At 35.0% G+C, this 21520-nt stretch overlaps 1 protein-coding gene across 1 annotated transcript in view; it reads left to right on the forward strand.

The window, feature by feature from the left end:
* Positions 1 to 8301: 8301 nt before the first annotated feature.
* The window catches only part of Oseg6 (intraflagellar transport protein Oseg6), a 53412-nt gene continuing 40193 nt past the window's right edge, over positions 8302 to 21520 (forward strand). Inside the window, exons 1-7 of the mRNA XM_071596389.1 lie at positions 8302 to 8394; positions 8476 to 8630; positions 8703 to 8809; positions 11354 to 11477; positions 18443 to 18653; positions 19613 to 19725; positions 20024 to 20197. Of these exons, the coding sequence (XP_071452490.1) occupies positions 8380 to 8394; positions 8476 to 8630; positions 8703 to 8809; positions 11354 to 11477; positions 18443 to 18653; positions 19613 to 19725; positions 20024 to 20197 (899 nt within the window). The 5' untranslated portion in view covers positions 8302 to 8379. The remainder of the gene's footprint in view (positions 8395 to 8475; positions 8631 to 8702; positions 8810 to 11353; positions 11478 to 18442; positions 18654 to 19612; positions 19726 to 20023; positions 20198 to 21520) is intronic.

Raw genomic sequence — 21520 nt, forward strand, 5'->3', positions numbered from 1 at the left:
GTGGTTTTTGTGGAAAGGCGAAGTATTTTAAATTTAATTTCAATATGAAGAATTTCCACCAAGTGATGCCAGAAACTGTTTCATTTATCATTTATTTCCATTTTTTAGTTTGACCTTAGTAATTCTTTTTTCACTCTTTTTACATCACCAATCATATCTCAATCATTCCAAGTAACAGTAATGAATGTGAGCCATATTTTCAGTTGATACCTCCATTATGTTCCTCCTGATCTATGTTTTTGTTTTGTTTTCTCATTTAAGTTTTTCTTCAAATCATTGAACATTCATATCATCTTCAAACTCTGTATATTCTAATTACCTCCACCGTAACTTACATCAGTCCTATCATTCAGCTCAGTTAAGTCCTATTTGGACGGTCTCTTTCTTCTTGGCTGTGTTTTAAAAAACATTGCACACTTAAAAATAATAGTATTACAAAATTTCACTTGATTATTTTCAGTACATCCCTTGGTGATTTGATTTTAACCTAAACAACTTTCTTTACCATGAATGCCAACTTCAGTGATTTTTCCTTTACTGGTGTGCTTCATGGTTGTTTTTCAGTTAAATATTGGTGCTTACTACCTATTCCTAATACATATATATTTCTTTACCAATTAGCACCAAGGAGTATTTTAAAGCATTAGTATTTGTGATACTAAATTAGTATGTTTGCACACATACTAACATCCCAGTGTACTTGATAAAAATGGTTATATGCAAATGCAGATAGAACAACATAATTCATTGACTGATGGTGAAGCCATGATATGAACAATCTTTTTTGTATATTGCAAATAAATAATTGGTCCATTATTTATAATCATTTTAAAATGAGATGGAGAGACTCAGTTTCATCTCCATTGGGTACTTATTCTTATTATTAAATTGGACTTTTCCGAACTTGCCCTTAACGTTGCAGATCAATGTCAACCTTCTTCTATTGCTAAGCAAAGCAACTCACCTAATTTAGAAGCCTTTGCTGCTACTCACTCAAAGTCTCTATTTCTACATCCCCTCACCAAATCTGAACTGAAAAATATAGTGAAGAATCAAGGTACAAAACGTAGTTTTGGTTTTGATGGAATTCCCAGTTACATTATTAAGCCATCTATTGACTTCATTGTTCAGACTCTTCATTTTCTCATAGATGAATCTTTCTGATTAGACGTGTTTCCATCCCCTCTGAAGGTGGCAAAAGTCATTCCTTTTAATAAAAACAAGGGTGATGACTCCTATCATCCAATTTCTCTGCTACTTCAATTCAGCAAAATATTTGAGAAGGCATTCAATGTTAGATTAATTTCTTACCCAGAGGTTTCCAATCTCTTTTCACCATCTCAGCATGGTGTTAGGGAGCATACATACTTGTTGATCTACAACTTCTGCTAACTATCAGTTAAAAACCCAGACTTTAAAGGCTCTAGATAAAAAAATGGAAGCTGTTGCAATGTTTTTCGATTTCTTGAAAGCTTTTGATTGTGTTGACTGCCAATTACTTCTCAAGAAACTCCACAGGATGGGTAATCGTGGCATACCTAATGCTTGGATTAAATCCTACCTATTTGATAGAAAACAGCACGTGGTTATTTCTAAAAATGGTGCATCTTTTGTTTCCCTAAGTAAGGTCCTTAATCAAGGTGTTCCACAAGGCTCTGGTCTTGGGCTTGTCTTGTTTCTTTCTTATGTAAATGACCTTGTAGATAGTTTTCAACACATAAACGGTGCTACCCTGTTATATGCTGATGACACCAACATTATCCTTATATCGCCCACTTTTCATGAATTGACAGTGAAGTGTAAACAGGTTAGTCATACCTTACTTTCCTGGTGTCATAATCATTTCCTAGATTTGAATGTAGAAAAGTCTCAACTAATATTCTTTGCATATAGAAATAAAGCAAGCAAAGTACTGTATTTTCCCACTGATAACATGTAACTTATGTATAACGCACATCCAGAACTTTGTAGTTATCATGAATTTGTTTAGATACCGCACGCCCAGTGCTTCATAGTTATCTTGAACGTGTATAGATGCCACGCATCTGTATTTACATGCATATTTTATATATATATATTTACATGTATGTATATACATATATATATATGTATATACATATATATGTATATATATATATATAAACCATAAACACAGTAATCAACCCGAAGGTCGGTTTAGTAGTGATGGTAAAGATCACCCAGTACTAAGCCCTATACGGCGTGTGAAAATTCACACATCAGGGTAGGGGGGCCAGTTCCTTTCCCTGTGCCGGTTATGGTTTCCCAGGAAGATCTGGTACCCGAAAAATCACTTTAGCTTGGGTGAAGCTGCAGGTGCCCAGAGTGCCTTGCCCGGGAATCGAACCTGGGACCCTCCGGTCAGCAGTCCAACGCTCTACCCACTGGACTACCGCGACCTTTATATATATATATATATGTACACACATATATATACACATATATATACACACACACACACACACACATATATATATATATATATATATATATATATATATATATATATATATATATATATATATATCTATGTATATAAATACAGATGTAGATTTTTAAACCATAGAAACACAAAGAAAGGACATCCACGTATGTTGTTTTGACATTTCGACGGCATGGCCATTGTCATCAGATATATATATGTGTGTGTATATATATGTATATGCAAGTAAAAATTATATATAGTGTTTGTAAAAATACGTCTATGTTTTGATTTTTTTCAATTTTCATTGCATAACGTGCATCACCATTTTTTCAATCATCTGAACATTTTTGTATAGATAATACACGCTTTATCGATGTGAAAATATGGTACTTTCTATTGAAGTTGATGGGAAGGTGATCCCACCGGTACAAAATACCAAATTTTTGGATTTCCATGTCAATTCTCAAATCTCTTGGGATGAGCACAGAAGTACTTTAACCAGAAAATTAAGCTCAGCCTGCCTCTTCATAAAGCCCATTAGATCAACTGTTTCATTAGTTGTTCTCTGTACACTATACTATGGAGAATTTTATTCTCACATAGCCTAGAGTATCCTTTCCTGGGGTTCATCATCTAAGGCCAAGGCCACATTCAGGGTCCAAACAAGTGCCATTCGGCTCATGACTTTTGCTGAACACAATGCCCCTTGCTGTACCCGTTTGAAAAATTGGATTGTATTGCCAGTGCCATGTAATTATATTTTTCATGTAGTAGTACATACAAAAAGAAATCTATTTGAATATGTGAAGAATTGCGATATCTGTAATTATTCTATTAGGTTGAATGAGCACCTGCACGTTTCATATGTACGCACAAAAAATGCAGGTGCTGGCCCAAATTTTATGGGCCTTCAATTTTATCACAAACTCCCAGCTGAGATTAAGACCCAAAAATGTGTGGCTGCATTTAAATTCAATATTCATAGGTTCTTAAAATTAAAAATGTTTAATTCAAATGCTGAATTTCTTGATAATGCCTAATATGTGTCTTGTATCTATATATGTATTTTATTACTTTTCCGTGACGTGTCTCATATCAGGTATAACAGTTGTAACAACTTGATCACTAGACAAATAAAATGTATTATTATTATCTCTATATTTGTTCTTTGTGTGCTTTGCCTATTTCTTCTCATAAAACTTAGAAATGGATGAAGCAATTGAAATTAAATTCTTAGTGTATTGTTCAGCATCTTTTCCATTTTTCAATGGAATGATATATTCACTCTCTGCACTATCTTTTCTTGGGAAAAGTATTTGTTCCCTTGAAAATATAAACAGGATTTTATTACTTTACATGTATCCTCAATAATATGCAACCGATTTTCATGTAGGTTGTGTATGGTGGCATAAACACCAAGGATTGCCGGTCCCTGGGCCCTTAGGCTCATTTGCTGGAGGAGGGCCCTTGAATTTATTTACTGGAGAAATCAGAGGTCAATGGGAAGGATGTAGTTTATTTACAGATTTGAAACTTCAAAAGATTTGAGAGTTTTTGTAACAAAATTTAAAAAAATTGGTTTTAATAATACATATATCAAAATAAATATTAGTGTAAGGAGCTCTAAAACAGATAAATAAACATTGTTCAGTGTGCTTGTGAATAGCCTTTTACTTTTTTGCCAATAAAGAGGCAGCTGAGGTAAGGAGATAAGAAATATGTGCAAAGGTGATGTGGTATATGATCACTTCAAATATCTTTTTTTCACTCCTGCAGGTATGCCAAATTTCATTATTTCATTCATGCATTTTTTGCATGAAACAGCCCCTGCTGAAATTATTATGAATCTCTGCCATGCTAATAAGTAGCTGAAGCATTTATGTACTCATCAGAAGCCAATTGAGCATAGGCATAAGAGAGAATTTATATAATTATTGGTGCATTAGAGTACCTCAGTTCTCCCTTCCCCATTGCGGTGGATGGAAAGAGAAAATGTAGACTGGTTGGGTCATGCGAGGTGAGATGGGAAGATAGTGGAGATTATTGGACTGATGGTTACAACGTTTGGTGGAGAGGCAGAGAGACTACGTGGGTTAGCCATATTAATGAATAGGAAACAGGAGAATGGCAATGAACATAACACCTGTTTGATGGAATATTATTTGTTGAAATAAGAGCAAACCCAGGCAATCTAATGGCAATTCATATATATATATATATATATATATATATATATATATATATATATATATATAAAAGCACATTTGTATAAAATGTATTAGGAAAAGTTTAGGAAACATTATTTTTCATATAAAGCTAAAATGCCTCAAAATTCTCTGAAGTACATCCCTTGAGCATCAACACTCTTTTGCCAGTGGCTTTTCCATGACTTGAAGGTTCTCTGGTTGGTGGATTCAGGAAGGCCTTTTAGATTATACATGCAAGCTTCTTTGATGGCACTTAGGCTCCCGTGGTGGTGTCCTACAAGGGAGGATTTCACTTTTGGGGATAGGAAATAGTCTTCTGGTGTCAAGTTGGGACTGGATGGGGTTTTGGGAGTCATTACAATGGTGTTTTATGTCAGGTAGTCAGTTATCTTGGAGCAGATGTGGCTGGTCATCCATCAAGACCTTCAGGATGAGTTTAGTGCAGATCATTTGCATTGCCAAATTTTCAGTGATAATGGTGTGCACTGTCACTGCCAACATTCCTGGCAACAAATGCTTGATATAAATAGGAGATTGCGATAAAAAGTTAGGCAAAGGGAGGGATGGGATTGAAGCAGGGGAACATGATTTACGAGAAAGTAATCAGGGGATATCAATCAGCCTATAAAATGGTTAGACATAGATTAAGGAATAGTGTAATACACTTGAAAAGTTTCCTGGGAGCTGATCTGGATTCTGATAACAAGTTAGTGGTCATTAATTGTTATGTTAAATTCAAGAGAAAGAAGAATGGAAGGAGTATAAGGAAATGGGATGGAGGTAATAGCAAATTCTGAGCAAGGATAAGGGCATGAGTACAGTTAAAGGAATATGCCAAGGAATCTCTCTAACAAGGAATTAAGAAAGTAGAGAATGAAACAATAGGAATGTAAATTGAAAAGGGGCTGCAAAGCCATTGATTACAGAGGAAATGATGAGGAAGATGGTTCAAAGAAGGAAATAGAAGAATGGTAACATTGAATAAGGGAGAAGAAGGTAAGATAACTGAACTGTAAATTGAGACAAGCCACTAATAGGGAAAAGGGAACATGATGGAAAGGGCTGTGCGTACATATGGAGAATTCACAAGACCAAGTATAATGAATGTGCTATACAGGAAGGTACCTCCTCATTTGCTTATCTCTGTGTCCGCTTTGCCTTCTCCATCCTTCTCCGAACCCCTCAAAAGCTTCCAGCCTACGCCTATCATTCTGCTTCTATAACCATGTTTCCACACTGTACATGACTACACTCCATATCTAAGTTCTAATGAGCCGTAACATTTTAAAGACTCAAAATATAAGAAAGGAAAATCCATATATGCTATTAAAGATGCATTGGTTAAAATATTAGAAGAAGAGGTTCCTACTAGACAGAAAGAATATATATAGAGGAACTGCATGGTAAAGATAATAGGCCAGTTAGTTTGGGTATGATCCAGAACCTGTGCATGTCTCAGACTGCACTGGTGCAGATAATAAATGAAGAGTCAGAATGTACAGTAGTATAAAGGGGAGTGAGACAGCGATGTTCACTATCATCTGCTACTTTCAATATAAATGCATGTGTTGGAAATGGTAAGCAGGGCATCAGAAAAGCTGGAAAAAATTAGATGGGGAACTCTGTACATGAGTTAGATTTGTGGAAGATCAAGCATCTGTTAGCCACTTAGCCAAAGAGTTACAATCATTACTTAATGCATTGCATAGTCAGTGTAGGATGTGTATGGGATGACATTTGTAGAATGAAAAAAAAATAACTTAAGATACTGAGATTCATAGGAAATAGGAGAGTAAATTTCAAAGTAAGTTTGCCTATACAGTTGATAATAAATACAGCTGCGTTATTTGGGATAGTTGAAAATTAGTAACTGCAGTAGGTAAATTTTATTTTTAAATTTCAAAACAAAACTATTGATGAGATAAACATTAAATTTGGGGTGCATAAACTTGAATGGGTGGAACCATTCACCTATCCAGGAAGAGTTGTGGCAGATGGTGGGCAAAGTAGTGGGGACATTAAAAGAAGAATTGCAACAAGTGTTCACACAGAGGTGGGAGCTGATGACAGGTACCTTACGTAAGAATAGATAGATAAGACTACTGAAAACTTAAATGTGGAGTGTAATTTCAGAAACTTGGTTTATTGAGAAAAGAGGATAATTTGGATTTTGAGGCCCTTAGGATGAATCTGGAGAAGAATGGAAAAAATAAAATTGAAAGTAAAACAAAATATGAAGTTCTATGCTTAGTAGGGTAAGAAAAAAGTTTGCTGGATAAAGTCAATGAGGGCAGGAAAAGTGGATGCAGGATATATTGAGAGGCAATTGAAAGACTAATGCTAGGAAAGCAAGGCAAAAGGGAGGAAAAGATTCGGCGTTTTGGATGGAATTAGGGATAGTGGAAAGTTTGCAGTGTTAAAGAATGGGTTAGTGTAATTGGTAGTATGGGATCTAAGGATATGTTGTGTTTTTTAAGTTTGAGCTTAGAAGCACAGTAGTGAGTAGTCCCAGGGTCCATCATAAACTTACTTTAAGAGGGTAGGCTGCTACTTATGATAATTAAGGCACAATTATTTAATCAATAGATGGTAGTTGTGATCACTTCATAGCATTCAACACGGCTAATAAAAATCTACCCCGACCAATTTCAAATTGTTAACGTATTATCTCTTAATGATGATGTGAAAATATCAAAACTTGTTAGTTTTTATTGGAATAAAAGCATAGAATATTCTCTAGTTTTTATTTTCCAGTAATTTTCACTGACAAAGCAGTCATTAGTTAATTCCTTCAAGAACATTCAAGGCAGGTTTTATTTTTAGGATGTTGAAAAAAACCATATAGGCAATTTGGAGTTCATTAGTTTCTAAGAGTATTGAGTAAGAATTGAATGAAGTCATTTGAATAGTTTGTTGTTTGGTGTTGTTGTATTTGTTGAGTATAAATTAAATGTTGACAGGAATACGAAAATTTCCTATACAGACAGTTAATAATAAATACAATGCATTTTTTGGAGAAGTTCAAAATCACTTACTGCAGTGGGTAAATTATATTTCAAATAAAACTTTTTCAATTTCCATTTGAAATATACTAATTTGCTATTAAAATTACTGTTATTTTTTAAAATTTACGCATCTACTTGTTTCATTACATGCAAACTTCATACATCAAATTAAAATTGAATTTCACTTTTTTGTTGTTAGCCATTCAACAGTAAAATTACAGTTCTATGCTGGAAACAATTAATCCTTTAAAATTAAAAAATCTAAAGAAAAGTCTGAGAAGGTTGTAGGAATGTACCTAATCCACATAATGGTTAACCCAAGGAGTTTTTTCTCATTTAACCTCTTTGGGTTGACCTACCAACCAATAAGAGCGAGATTTATACATTTTATTAACCTTCATTATTTTCATACTGTGTCATAACTGAATGAAATATTTATCGAGTAGTCAGTGAAAAGTTCTGGGTGAGGCTTTCATAATTTATAGGTGCTGCGTAGCTTATATTTACGCGCGGTATTGAAGGGTCGTTCATGAACGAGTCATTCGCTACAAACGACTCACCATGACTGTGTTCGTGCGCATGCGTACCCTGTGTTTAAATTGTGAATGAAAGGAACTCGGAAATCCTCTGGAATTCTTTGGAGTATTTTATGAGGAATGTAGTTCTTGAATATTACAAATATATATATTTTATGTCGGCAAATTGTACCACTTGATTTCTTGAAATGATGTTGGATAAGGTATGCACGTAATTCTTGGATAGAATCCCATCCATCCACCTTGGTTAACAAGTTATAAACATTTTGGTAATTTCGTTACAGCTGGTTTTCAGCGTAACAAACGCTCTTGGAGCAGGGGATATTCAGTTTTCTTGGCAGAATCGTCGAGGAGGATATCTGGCTTGTGCGGGCTCCAATCAGTCCGTATCTATATACAACAGAAGCGGCGAAGCAGTTGAAACAGTGAAACTAAATGGGTATAATTCAGATAAATGTTACATGGCGTTATAAGCAAAGGACAGAGTATTAATGGCCATTTTCTCATTCAGAGCGCACATCTGTACAGGTCTAGCATGGGATTCAGAAGGGGACATTTTAAGTGTGATGGTCGACAAAAGCCCGCAACTAATCTTATGGGATGCCAATGTCGAAAGAGGTATGCAATTTATAACACTTCATGTACATAGTTTTGAAATTGATTTGCCCCGGAGTAATTTGTGATATAACATTTAAAATTGTTATTTAAATTTATGAAAGTCATGGTATTAACTTAAGGAGCTGCTTAAAACCCATCAAATACAGGACGAAATATTTGATATTATTCATCGTAAAGTCTATTTAACGGGTGGTGCTATTATGAATTGCTCGCACCTTGATTAATATTCTTCTTGCTGCTGTAACTGAAAAAGTTCATTAACGGTACACAAGCACTTATATCTTGAATGCTGTTTACTTTTTTTCTGTATTTCAGAAACATTCCTAATTTTTCAGTATTTTTTTTATTTCAAAGTTAAAAACTTGGCTTAAAAGGCTTTCAAGTTTTAAACATGAAAGAAGATACTTTCAATCTCGTCAATAATGATCGATATTCTGTGCCTTAATTATCTGGAAATTAATTAAATCCATGTTGAAGTCCGAAAGTTCATATTTTGAAGCACTGTTAGCGAAACATATTGAAGGTAACGGCCTTCATTTACTTTCAAAGTTACAAAAAATCACAATCATGAAGTGCACTAGAAAGGTACGTGGGTGGAGACCCCAATATTGACAAACACTCAAAAGTATGTGACTAGCCGAAATGGACTATTTTTGTAATTGTATTATATTGTCATGATTATGCATACTAATGAAGTAGGCACTTGATTGATTCAAGTTATCGTTCCAAAAAAAGCACAAATAGGTGCGTTGAAATCATTGTCCTTCACTGGTATGCTTGAATTTCAAATTTTTTATCCATGTAACTATTAAATAAAGTAATTTATTTTTCATAAAAATACTGTGTATTAATCATCTAAAAAAATTAATTTGTTAACTTGATGGAAAGTCTTAATAATCATATTAGAAAGAGCATTCAGACAATTACTTATTAACTGCTTGCAGAAATTGAGTGCAAGCAAGTTCACAGAAAATCAAATAATCATAATGATATTTGGGTGACATAAAAGAATTTCCCCAAATTTTCAACATATTCAGGTATTTTCATTGAAAAGATTCATCTTTACAATCTTTTCTGTACCTCTTTACTTAGCTTACCTGCAAGCATCTTCTCTGATCCCTTCTTCTTGTGAATATGTCTTTCATAAATGCATTTTTTTCCATATCCATTCAATTATGCCATTTCCCTCCTGTTGCCAAAATGCTTGTACTGCTTCTCCTCTGGTTCATTTCCTCTTACTTTAGTGAGCTTTCTTCCAAATTAAGTATGCCATTACTTGTATTTTCTTTTGGGTTTCTTTATTCACACTTATGACCTTGCTCCTAGAAAGCACTATAAATAACTGCAATCCCTTGGTTGTATTATTATTGCTTGATCATCTGCAATTTTGGCTTAATAACCTCACTGTCCTCTTTTCCCCAGTTCTAGCTCTTCCTATGCCACCCTAAACATATCCTTACCCAATATGCCAACAAGAATTGACAATAATAGGTCACCCCGTCTCACTTCATGTATATCAACTTTCATCCCAATTCTCCCTCTGCTATCCCCACCTGCACTGTCTGATCCATGTATAGCTTTTACTCATTGAGAACCAGTGATAAATTATGTAATTTAAAATTGAAACTCAGGAAACTCTTAATGAAGCGTTATTATTTATTGAATGAATTTTTAAACGACAAGCAGTAGTAATGCATTGTGAATATATTCTATTGTTTCAGGCTTCACTTCGTGGAAGTATTTAATATCCATTACTAAAAAAGAAAGAAAGACTCGTACTTTTCCACAGATTTTATTATACGGTACCGTATAATAAAATGTACCGTATAATAAAATCTGTGGAAAAGTACGAGTCTTTCTTTCTTTTTTAGTAATGGGTAATGCATTGTGTTTTTGTTTCATACTTTAATGTATATGCTATTTTTTATAACATGTTTAGATTGTTGAAATGTGCCTTTTTTGTACTTTTCTTTGTGTTTGACGATGCCTATACCTACATGATATATGTGGTCAATGGACAATGAAAGTATTATTATTATTCCTCAAGGCTTCTGGCAAATTGATCCCCTCTACTCAATCAAACATATCAAAACGCAGGGAGCACACAAATGTATCCCAATTATATTCTATGTTCCTTCTATCAATATTATCACTGCTGCAATAAGTAGCTGGCAATATCCAACCATAGTATAAAAAAGTCAAGTGGAGTTATTATAAAATTTGTTGTCTCAGGCGTAACTTTGTGGAATTTGCATAACATATTGAAATGTAATGAAATAATTGACTTTGTAATTCCACACACTTTATTTAAAAAACACGACCCAGGTTTCGACGTTGAACGGACCCAGGTTTCGACGTCATCAGATGATGACGTTCAACGTCGAAACCTGGGTCGTGTTTTTTAAATAAAGTGTGTGGAATTACAAAGTCAATTATTTCATTACATTTCAATATGGAGTTATTATATTTTGTTGCACATGTATCATTAGTCTTGAGTATCTCAGATTTGAAATTATAAGTGTTATTATTATTGCTTCCATCTAGTGAACCATCTTGATTCTGGATTGAGGGATCCATTGAGCTTCATAACGTGGGCTAAAACAGGACCAATGCTAGCCATTGGAACTACGAAAGGAAACCTTATAATTTACAACCACAGAACAACCAAGTTAGTATGAGTCATTATAGAATATTACTTAGTAACTAAGAAGTATAACATTTTTCTGAAAGAAGTAAATAATTACACATATTATTTGCAGTTGGTATCTGATACAATAAGATTCTTTTATCACTTAATGATGGTACCTACATTAGTATGTAAGAAGTGTCTACATTTATTTGGAGAGAACCATGGAAAAGGTTGAGCAATTGCCCTAAGGCTCAAGTGATGCGAACAGTTATTTTTAAAAAACCTGTGAAAACTTTCTAATTATTATTCCAAAATAGAAATAGTGACTTGGTTACAATTTGGTATGGATAAGTTTAAAATATCACAGTTAGGAAAATGGATGGGTGTGTGGGGGAAAAGGAAGTTGTTGACTGGCATAAGAAATGGAAAAGATCAAATACTGTTTTATTGTTAAAAGCACTTGTTAGGCCAAGAAGTGATTTGGAAGAAATGCCCAAATGTATAGATTCAATGGAAGGGAGTAAGCGAGAATTGTGGAGGATAGGGAAGAGGTAGGCAATGATAAGTTAGGTTGTGTTAGGTATTAGACTAGGAGAAAAGAAATCAGCGTGTAACGATAAACAAAAGGGCTGTGAAATTTTCCAAGTCTGAGTCCTAGTCAAGTTCCAAGTATGAGTTTAAGCTTTTCTATGATGCAAATTATTATCAGGTTTGGGAGTGACATGGCATGATTGGTGTCACTGATGTGTTTGGAACTGCTTTATATAGTTGGTCTATTGAATGTACAGTGGACTACATTTTATTTGAATTTGATGAGGAACTGGCATTTTGTATAATTTTATTATGAGATGGGAAACTTTTAATTTTGTAAATGCTGTATATTTTGTATTTGTGAAGCATCTTTTTATATTTTTTTATGATCTCTTACCCTTACCCTCAAATCATTTATTTTTCTTCTCCCTTTTTTATAACTGATATCCCTAGCATGCATTGCATAACATGAAAACTGATTACCCCTTGTACCAGGAGGTATCCTCCCCATTATTTCAGTTACATTTCTCTCTGTTGATAGATTTTTGTTTACTTTCTTGGGCATCTGCACTTGGTGCTTGAAGCTTCATTAAAAAAATTTGGAGGTTAGACCTAAGTCCGAGGTCCCAAGAGGTTCTGTTCTGCATTTTCTTGATGTCAATACTGCCTGAATTGCACGGACTGCAACACCATCTACATTGGACAGAACAAGGAGGACATTTGATATTAGGATTAAAGAACACCGATGATGCTTCACAAATAAAGATAACAGATCCCAATTTGCCAAACAAATCTCGGAAAAGAATCATACCAGTAACTTCACAGCGGACATTCTTCACACAGAAAAGAAAGGATGCAGGTTGAATGCTTAGGAGGAGTTGGAAATTTGGAAATCCCTTCAGTTTGATAGATTTGAGGTGGCCAAAGAAACAATATATACCTCTTCCGTTTCCCCCTCCTAAAATTCCTAAAAGAGTCCAAAATCTTTCTACGGCCAACCCTACCCCCCCCAAGGCAGTGATGACCATCGACTGTCCCTTAATGAAGGTCAAGCCATTGTGGACAAACACTCCCCCCTCATTAAATGAAGAACACAATATGTTTCCTTTTTTTTTCTGCTGTTCTTTCAAGGAACAGTGGAGGGATACATTGTGGTCTTCATTCAATGAACATCCCCAAAATTGAGCCAGAAACCATCAAATACATCCCTCCCCCTCCCTAGCCCAGTAGTAGGTTGCTGCACCAATACTCAACTTACCCCCTCTACATGTGAATATGTACATCATGAGAATTTCTCTAAACTCAGGGATAATGAGCAATCTAGGTGTTGTCAAACTGAGTGATGCAATAATGGCTTATTGTCTCTTATGAGCAGTCAGGCAATGGCAGCTTAAAAATGTAATTATTGAGCCAAAAAAATTAAATTGAACCATAAAAAAAGTTTTATTTTATTTTTTATGCCAGCTAACTCTGATTTTGTGATGATACACTCGTTTTTGCATGAGGCTATTGAGTAGAAAAAAATAAGTAAGAAATGTGTATAGCATTTCTGAAAAATCCCCATGTGAAATTTGATCTTATGTTGTGAATTATGCAAGTCAGATAATGACAACAGTGATGCCAATTTCCTCCTTGAATAACTTATCCTTAATCTTTTCAACTGGAAAGGAATCATTCAAATGGACCAAGGCCATTGAAACTGACTCTTCTCTAAGTGAGTGAAGTTCTGGAACTTCTCCGGAGCTTTGAAGACCCCAAGAACTCTGAAACTGCCCTCTTTTTCCAAACTAGTAATGACTCACAATTGTACTGAGGTGGAATGGAATTTTCTTCAGTGTCTTCATACGAAGTCTATTCAAAAAGTATCACGAATTTTGAATTTTTGCAGGTTACGTTCATTCGATTTTTTTTGTTGGCATTATATTGGTACTTCTGTGTCTCACTTATGCCAAAAATGTTGGCCATTTTGAATGGTCAGTTAATTGTTGGCAGCTGTTTTGTTGGACGTGTTTTGGCTTGTCTTCGATTTTTGCCTGTTCCAAAAAATGGATCAAAGAGTCTGTATCAAATTTTGTGTGAAAAACGAAATTAAGTACGTGGACGCATTCCGAATGTTATCCGTGGCATATGAAGAAGCTACCTTGGACCGAAGCATCGTTTATTGCCTGGTAAAAAATGTTCTTAGAGGGCCAAGAAGATGGGAACAACGAAGAGTGTGCCGGACGCCTGAGCACGTAAACAGCAGACGAAAAAACATTGACGAAGTGGAGAAAATAGTATTGGCCAATTACCAAATCACCGTTAGAGAAGTTGCTGAGGACCTAAACATATTGATTGGCTAGTGCCGTCTGATTTTTACCAATGATTTGGGCATGACGCAAAATTGGTATCAAAATTGCTCAATTTCGACCAAAAACAGCAACGCATTAACATTGCTAATGAGGTGTTGGACTATGTCCGCGACAACCCAAATTTGCTCCAGAGGGTCATAACTGGTGATGAAAACTTCAAATCGAGGAAAAAACTTTGGTACAAGTGTATAATATCTCATTGGGATTGCTTTGAAGGGGGAAAAAATAGATATTCATGAATAAATAAATAATTTTTGAAAAAACGCAAAAGTCGTGATACTTTTAGAACAGACCTAGTACTTCATAACTCTAAAGTAGAATAGACTCTGAAAGCTCTATTTTACCATTGTGCATATCAAAAGTATGTCAAATATTGCTTCCAAAAAATGGCTTCGTAAGAGATGAGACCAATGCTAACAATGTCAACTCAACAGTCACTCATACCCTCAATGATCAAATTTACAATTTTACACATAAATATAATAACAGCTTCAGCATAATTGGTGGTGACTTTAACCTCCCTGGTATAGATTGGGGACAGCAATATCATTAAATCTGGACCCGTGATCGTGAATCTTGCAATTCCATGATAAAAATGGTTTCAAAGAAGCTCCTCTATCAAGCAGTACGCATGCCCACCCCGTGGAAAGAACATATTGGATCTCTTTCTTACAAACACGCCTGAATGTATTATTAGTGTATCAACTGATGAGGGCTTGAGTGACCATAAAGCAGTTAATGTCCACTTGGACATAGAAATAAAAAAGATTGTTAAACCAAAAAGAAAAATTTATAATTACCATAAAGCAGACTTTGAAACTTTTGCCAATCAATTAAACTCTTCACTACCCGAGTTCAAAACCCGCTTAATTCATGTCAACGTGGAAGGAACTTGGACAGAATTTGTCAATATCATGCAAAAAAGAATCATAGATTTCATACCTATAAAATACTTTAAAGCAAATCGCGACCGCAGGTGGTACAATAAAGACGTTAGGAAAGCCCTTCGAAAGCAGAGAATGCTACACTCTAGGGTAAAGAGGGCAGGCGTGAACACATCATCCCCTGAGAATAAACAATTATGGGACACATAGATCCTCTAAAATTGAAACCAAAACACAATTACGTAGTGCCTTACTGGACTTTAAACGCAAAGTACTTTGCCAGCACTTGGACACTGACCCCAAAGCTTTCTGGTCATATGTTAGGGAAGTAAATGGGAGTAAACAAACCGTGGCTTGCGTAAGGGATTGTAGCAATATAATTCATACAGACAGTGAGGGTAAAGCTAACATCCTAAATTCATTCTTGCAAAGCGTTTTCTCAAATGATGTTGCCACTGCATATCTCCAAGAAACAATACATACTCCACCCATGGAAAAAATAACAGTGGACCAACGAGGAATTCTAAAATTGCTTAATGAGATTAAACCCAACAAATCCCCGGGTCCCGATTATATACCAGCTAGGGTGATAAAACATTTACCTCCAAATATTGCACCGTACCTTGAATTTATATTTAACAAATCCCTCACAGAGTGCAAAGTACCTAAGATTTGGAAAACCGCACAAATAACGCCTATTTTTAAAAGTGGTGACAGGGAGGATCCCAGTAATTACAAACCTATATCTCTCACTTCTATCTGTTGCAAAATCTTAGAGCACATAATTGTCAGTTCAATAATGAGACACCTTGATAACATTAACTTTTTAAGTGACAATCAACACGGATTCAGGAAAACCCGCTCCTGCGAAACCCAATTAGGATTATTTACACATGATTTACTTTTATCTGGTGAGAGAGGTAGGCAAGTGGATGCGATCTTCTTAGATTTTCAAAAGGCATTTGATAAGGTTCCACATGGTAAACTCATTCATAAATTAAAGGTCGCGGTTATAAACAAGGGCGCTATAAGTTGGTTGAAGATTTTCTTTCAGAGTGGGAACAGAGGGTAGTCCTTGATGGCACTAGTTCCGGCAGCGTTCAAGTCACGTCGGCGGTACCTCAGGGAAGTGTAATCGGGCCGTTGCTTTTCTTGATTTTTGTTAACGATTTGAACCGCGAAGTGAAAAGTAAAATTAGGATGTTCGCGGATGACACGGTGATCTATCGGGAGATATCTGGGGATGAGGATCGTTTTATTCTATTGCAGGATTTAGATTGCATTACTAAATGGTGTTCTAACTGGGGATTGACACTAAATTATAATAAATGTTCGGTGGTAAATTTCTTTAAAAGATCAACGGGATTTGCTTACAAATTAGCTGGAGGTGACCTAGCAGTAGTTGATATGGTAAAATACCTAGGTGTTACATTCACAAAAGACTTAACTTGGAGGACTCGCATATGTAAAGTCTGCGGTCAAGCATATAAAAAATTGGCATTCATTAGACGCATTGTCGGCAAAAGTGACTCGAAGGTCAAGGAACGTTGTTACCACGCTCTTGTAAGGCCTCATCTAGAATACGCATGTAGCGTGTGAGATCCGAGTGTAAAAGGTCTCATTCGGGAAATTGAGAAGGTTCAACGCCGGGCAGCCTGTTTTGTAAAAAAATCTTTCAATAAAACGCAAAGCGTCACCGAAATGCTCATGGATTTGGGGTGGGAATCATTAGAAGAGAGACTATTCAATTCAAGTTTGAAATTACTTAATAAATTCAGATCCGCATGTTTCAGCACCAAGGTATTGCAAATTATTTGCACTCCTACATACATTGGTCACATGGATCATGTATAATACCCTGAATATTTAAAATTCAGGAAATAGATGCCAGAACTAGCCGACTCAAGGACTCCTTCCCACGGACAATACGGGATAGCAACTGCAGGGTTATAGATAGCAAAAATTCCACTTGCCACCCTCAGCGTCTAAAGAATAATTAGTTCTACTTAAATGCATGCTCTGTCACTAACCTTGTGTGTTTTGGTATCATATCTCATTCTTTCCGAATGACCTCATTATTGTTCTGTTCATCTGTTTTTAAGTCTCCCTTCCAACCCTCGTCCCTCTCCGCGGGGGGAAATTCCTGCTACCTGCAATGTTGGGTCGCATTCCCTGCCTTTTACAATCTTTTTGGGGGGTAGAGTGTTTTGTGGTGCATGTTCATGTGGTAGTGATGTTTCACATTCTTGCTTGTTGTGTCCTGGCTTGCGTGTTGTAGGATGGCTTTCGTGTTGCATCCTGGGGTGCAGTTTTTTGTTGTTTTGCGGTATGTGTTTGCATGAGTGTTTGATGAAGGGATTTTTGCATGAGTTTGTGCGCTGCTGTGGGTGTAATTTTCCGTATTGTTTTTTTGCATTTGTTATTGTTCCTTTTTACGGTTGGTGACCTAACACCCCCCGCCACATGCCCTTGCGGCGGCTTGCGGGGTATTATTTAGATGCAGATGTAGAACAGCCCTTCTATCTTTGGGTTACTAAAATGTCTGTGATTTGAAAGCTCTAGTTATCCTTAATGCTTTCACAATACAATATTGTAGTTCTTACTGAAATTTTGATGTCAAATGATAATTTATCGTCTGTCCTGGACTGGTTTTAAAATGTTTTTAATTTTTTTTGTTTTAAGTTCACCTAAATGTTGAGGAGTTGTTTTATTAATTGCTGTCAAATGTACATTACACTCATATGAATTACCCACTCCTAATGATGATATTGAGCAAGTTTATGTGTGTATTTATGTTGAAATTTTGAAAATCTTACTAGGATCAATTCAAATTCCACCTCCTTCTGTAGTTAAATAATGTTTATGAATCCCACTTTTGTAGTGTTGAAAGCATTCTCCTAACTAATGGTCACAGTGTATTATCATAAAGTGATTACAATTTACGATTTACTGACTGGTGTACCACATCTATTAATCATACATTATCCCATTTAAGTGTTTGTGTTCTCTCCTGCCTGGTGAAAGTACTAAAGAATAATCTTTTGTGCTTAGGTTTAGAACAAGTAAATACTATAGCTGACAATTTGGGTGTAGTTTTAGACTTATTCTTTTCCAATGCTGCTAATATAATATGCTCTATATTAAAGACTTAACCGTTAGTTAGCAGTTTAGCGGATACTCTTTTTAATATTTTAGTCAAAAACCTTTTAAATATTTGTTATGATCTAATTTTTTCTAGGAGGCTGTCTGTTTTGGGGAAACACAGTAGAAAAATAAGCTGTGGAGCATGGAGTCGAGAAAATCTAATTGCTCTTGGCTCAGAGGATCGTACTTTGAGTATTAGTGGGCCAGAAGGAGAAACTCAGAGGGTTTTGTCTCTCAGAAATGACCCTTCTAACATCTGTTTCTCTGAAATGAAAGGTGATGAGCGCCTTTCTGGAGAAAACACTGTATGTTCACTCTTAGTAACTTGAATTATTTTATGGATATTGCATAAGTAAGTTAAAGATAGTTGAATTGTATTTTAATCACTCCCTGTGAGAACATCAGGAACATGTTACAGCTTTAAGGTCTCTTGGGTAATGTTCAGAGATACACATCAAAATATGTTTAAAAAATGATCATGTCTCTCTTGAACTCAGGATGAGGAAAATGACTTAATTTTAAATATCCTGTTTGAAAATAATGAAAAATGTATTGTGCATCTATAGAAATCTTTTAAACATCTAGATGCAAACCTTGTTTGGATCTCATGTTGTTTTAATTGGCAGCATATCATTTCAAAGCTATTAAATTGTGTTCAAGAGGGACACTTTTGGAAGAAACTTTTCACAATTTTACCATAAAGCATCAGTTGGTCAAACCAGACCTTAATTGTGTAAAAGAAGAAAAATCAACTGAAATGCTATTTGCAAAATTAAATTATTATGAATAAATTCAATTGATATGAGGAGTAATGAAAAAAGTAGATTTTCTGGTCTATGCCATTGATTACCAAATAAAAAAACACTGCATTCCTGAAATGATAGGGTTATGTCACATAGGAGACATCTTTTATTTTTGGAATCCATGAACAAGTAATGTACTCCAAGCCAATAGAAATTTAAAAGGTATATCTTCTGGATGGTAATTAAATTAAAACCAAGAGATTTTGAGGTACATTAATGTGAATTGACTTTTTGCTTCTGTGTGATTGGCTAACTGGAAGCAAATTCATTCATTTTTTGGTTCCTTTTTATTAGTTCCTGCAGGAGGTGATTCAGTAAAAATTGCCTCTAAAATTTTTTTTGACATTTGATGTCTTCACAGTCCAAAATTTGGTAATCTTTGTGGTACTGTAGGAAATGCTATAAATTCTACAGACTTAATTAATGTGACAGTTATTTCAAAGATCACCTTTATTTTTCAGGTCAGTGTGCTTGTAGGAAGGAAAATGCTTCTGCTTTACAATTTGCATAATCCAGATAATCCTATTGAGCTTGTTTTTCAGCAGAAGTATGGCTCTGTTGTTAAGTATGAATGGTGAGTTTAAGTATGTAAATTTCTATTGTGCTTGAGATTACTTTGTTTTGATGCTAATTATTAAGTGAGAAGTTGTATCTATCATATTCTTGCATGAATTCTATCTCTATTTTTAAATTTTATCATGAATAATACTTGAGTGAAATCACTCTTTTCAATTTAGTTTCAAATATAAAAAAATAAGGATTAAGCTTTATTGTGATTACCTCGTAGAAAGCAACGGACAAATATTCATAATTTAGACAAAATATTCCACGAGATACACATGCTTACTTAGGCTTTCCTCTGTTTTGTTTAGGTTTGGCGATGGATATATTTTATTGGGATTTAGTGGTGGTTACTTTGTTGTGATATCAACACATCTGAAGGAAATAGGGCATGAATTGTTCCAAATTAAGAATCACAGGGATGTGCTCTCTGATATAGCCCTTTCGGAACAGTTGGGCATGGTGGGATCTTGTGGTGATAATATGTGAGTACACATGCATGTTCTTTTCCTCCTTTTTTTAATTAACGCATGACAAATGAATTACATCTATGATTCAATTGGATAGTAAATCATTATAAACTAGAAATAATAAGTTCTAAAGCTATTACAATTTATGCGCAAAAAAACAATGCAGTAAAACCCTGTTCTTTTGAATTTAAGGGAAACAAAATACTTTCCTCCAAAATTAATATCTCAGTTTGAAATGAGATTGAAACTATATTTCATATTTGGAAAGTAAATTCCTGATGCCATTTTAATTTTGAGAAAATTGAGATGGCAAGTTATTAATTAACTTTTTACTGTGTGAAGGAAGTACTTTCTGATATGAGTGCATATTAAGTAAAATGATATAAAAATAATTGTCTAATTGTTGGTGTGGATCGTTAAACAGATAACTTGAATCCAATGACACAACCCACTACTTCTGCAAAAATAATATTTTTGGAGGTGATATCGATATTTTTTCAATTGTTATTTTATATGGTGCATTATCCACAACTTGTAAATGCCTCAGACTGCTCAGGTGCATGTGGTGGACGGAGAGTCAGGATGGGCAGTGTTAGGAATAGGAGTAAGGCAAATGTCCATTATCACCCGTGTTTTTCAATGTGTGTGTGGAGGCAATGATTAAAGAGTAATTGGAAAAACTGGGTATATGAATAAAAATTGTTGGGAAATTCATAAAATCAGTGAGGTGTGCTGATGATCAATCTTTAGTTTGCCAGTCAGCCAAGGGGTTACAAGCATTACCTAGTTCTTCGGAAAGTCAATACGATAGGTATGGGATGGGAATGATTATAAGCAAAACAAAGTTATTGCAGTTTTTGAGAAAAAAGAAACCTAACTTAAATTTTAAAATGGAGAGCATGAATCAGAGCTGTTGGAGCATTAAGCTATATTGGAAATATTTTGGATCAAATGGCCAAAGTATTAGGGACACAAAAAGAATTGTGTAAGTCAATGATGTCTTTAATATGGAGAGAGTTGATGATGAATTTTTAGTAATAATATTTAGAAAAGATTCGTGAAAACTTTGATGTACAGGGTATGGCAGTTAAATCTGGACAAATGAAACTTTTGTTTAAAAGCAAGTGTATTTAAAAAATACAAATGAAAATGAAAATCCTTTTACATACAAGAAGTGGCATCTGTCAAGACTAAAATTACTCAATGTAACTTCAGCTTCAATGACCACCTCCAATCTTGTGCTGAATCAATCACACGCCCTCTTTAAAACAGCACTGTCCATATTTGTGAGTGCTGCTATGATAGGGGGGATCGAGATGGTGAGGTGGCTATCGTACT

The sequence above is a fragment of the Hetaerina americana genome, unplaced genomic scaffold (assembly GCF_022747635.1).
Source record: "Hetaerina americana unplaced genomic scaffold, ioHetAmer1.1.p SCAF_8, whole genome shotgun sequence".
In the NCBI taxonomy this organism is placed as follows: Eukaryota; Metazoa; Arthropoda; class Insecta; order Odonata; family Calopterygidae; genus Hetaerina; species Hetaerina americana.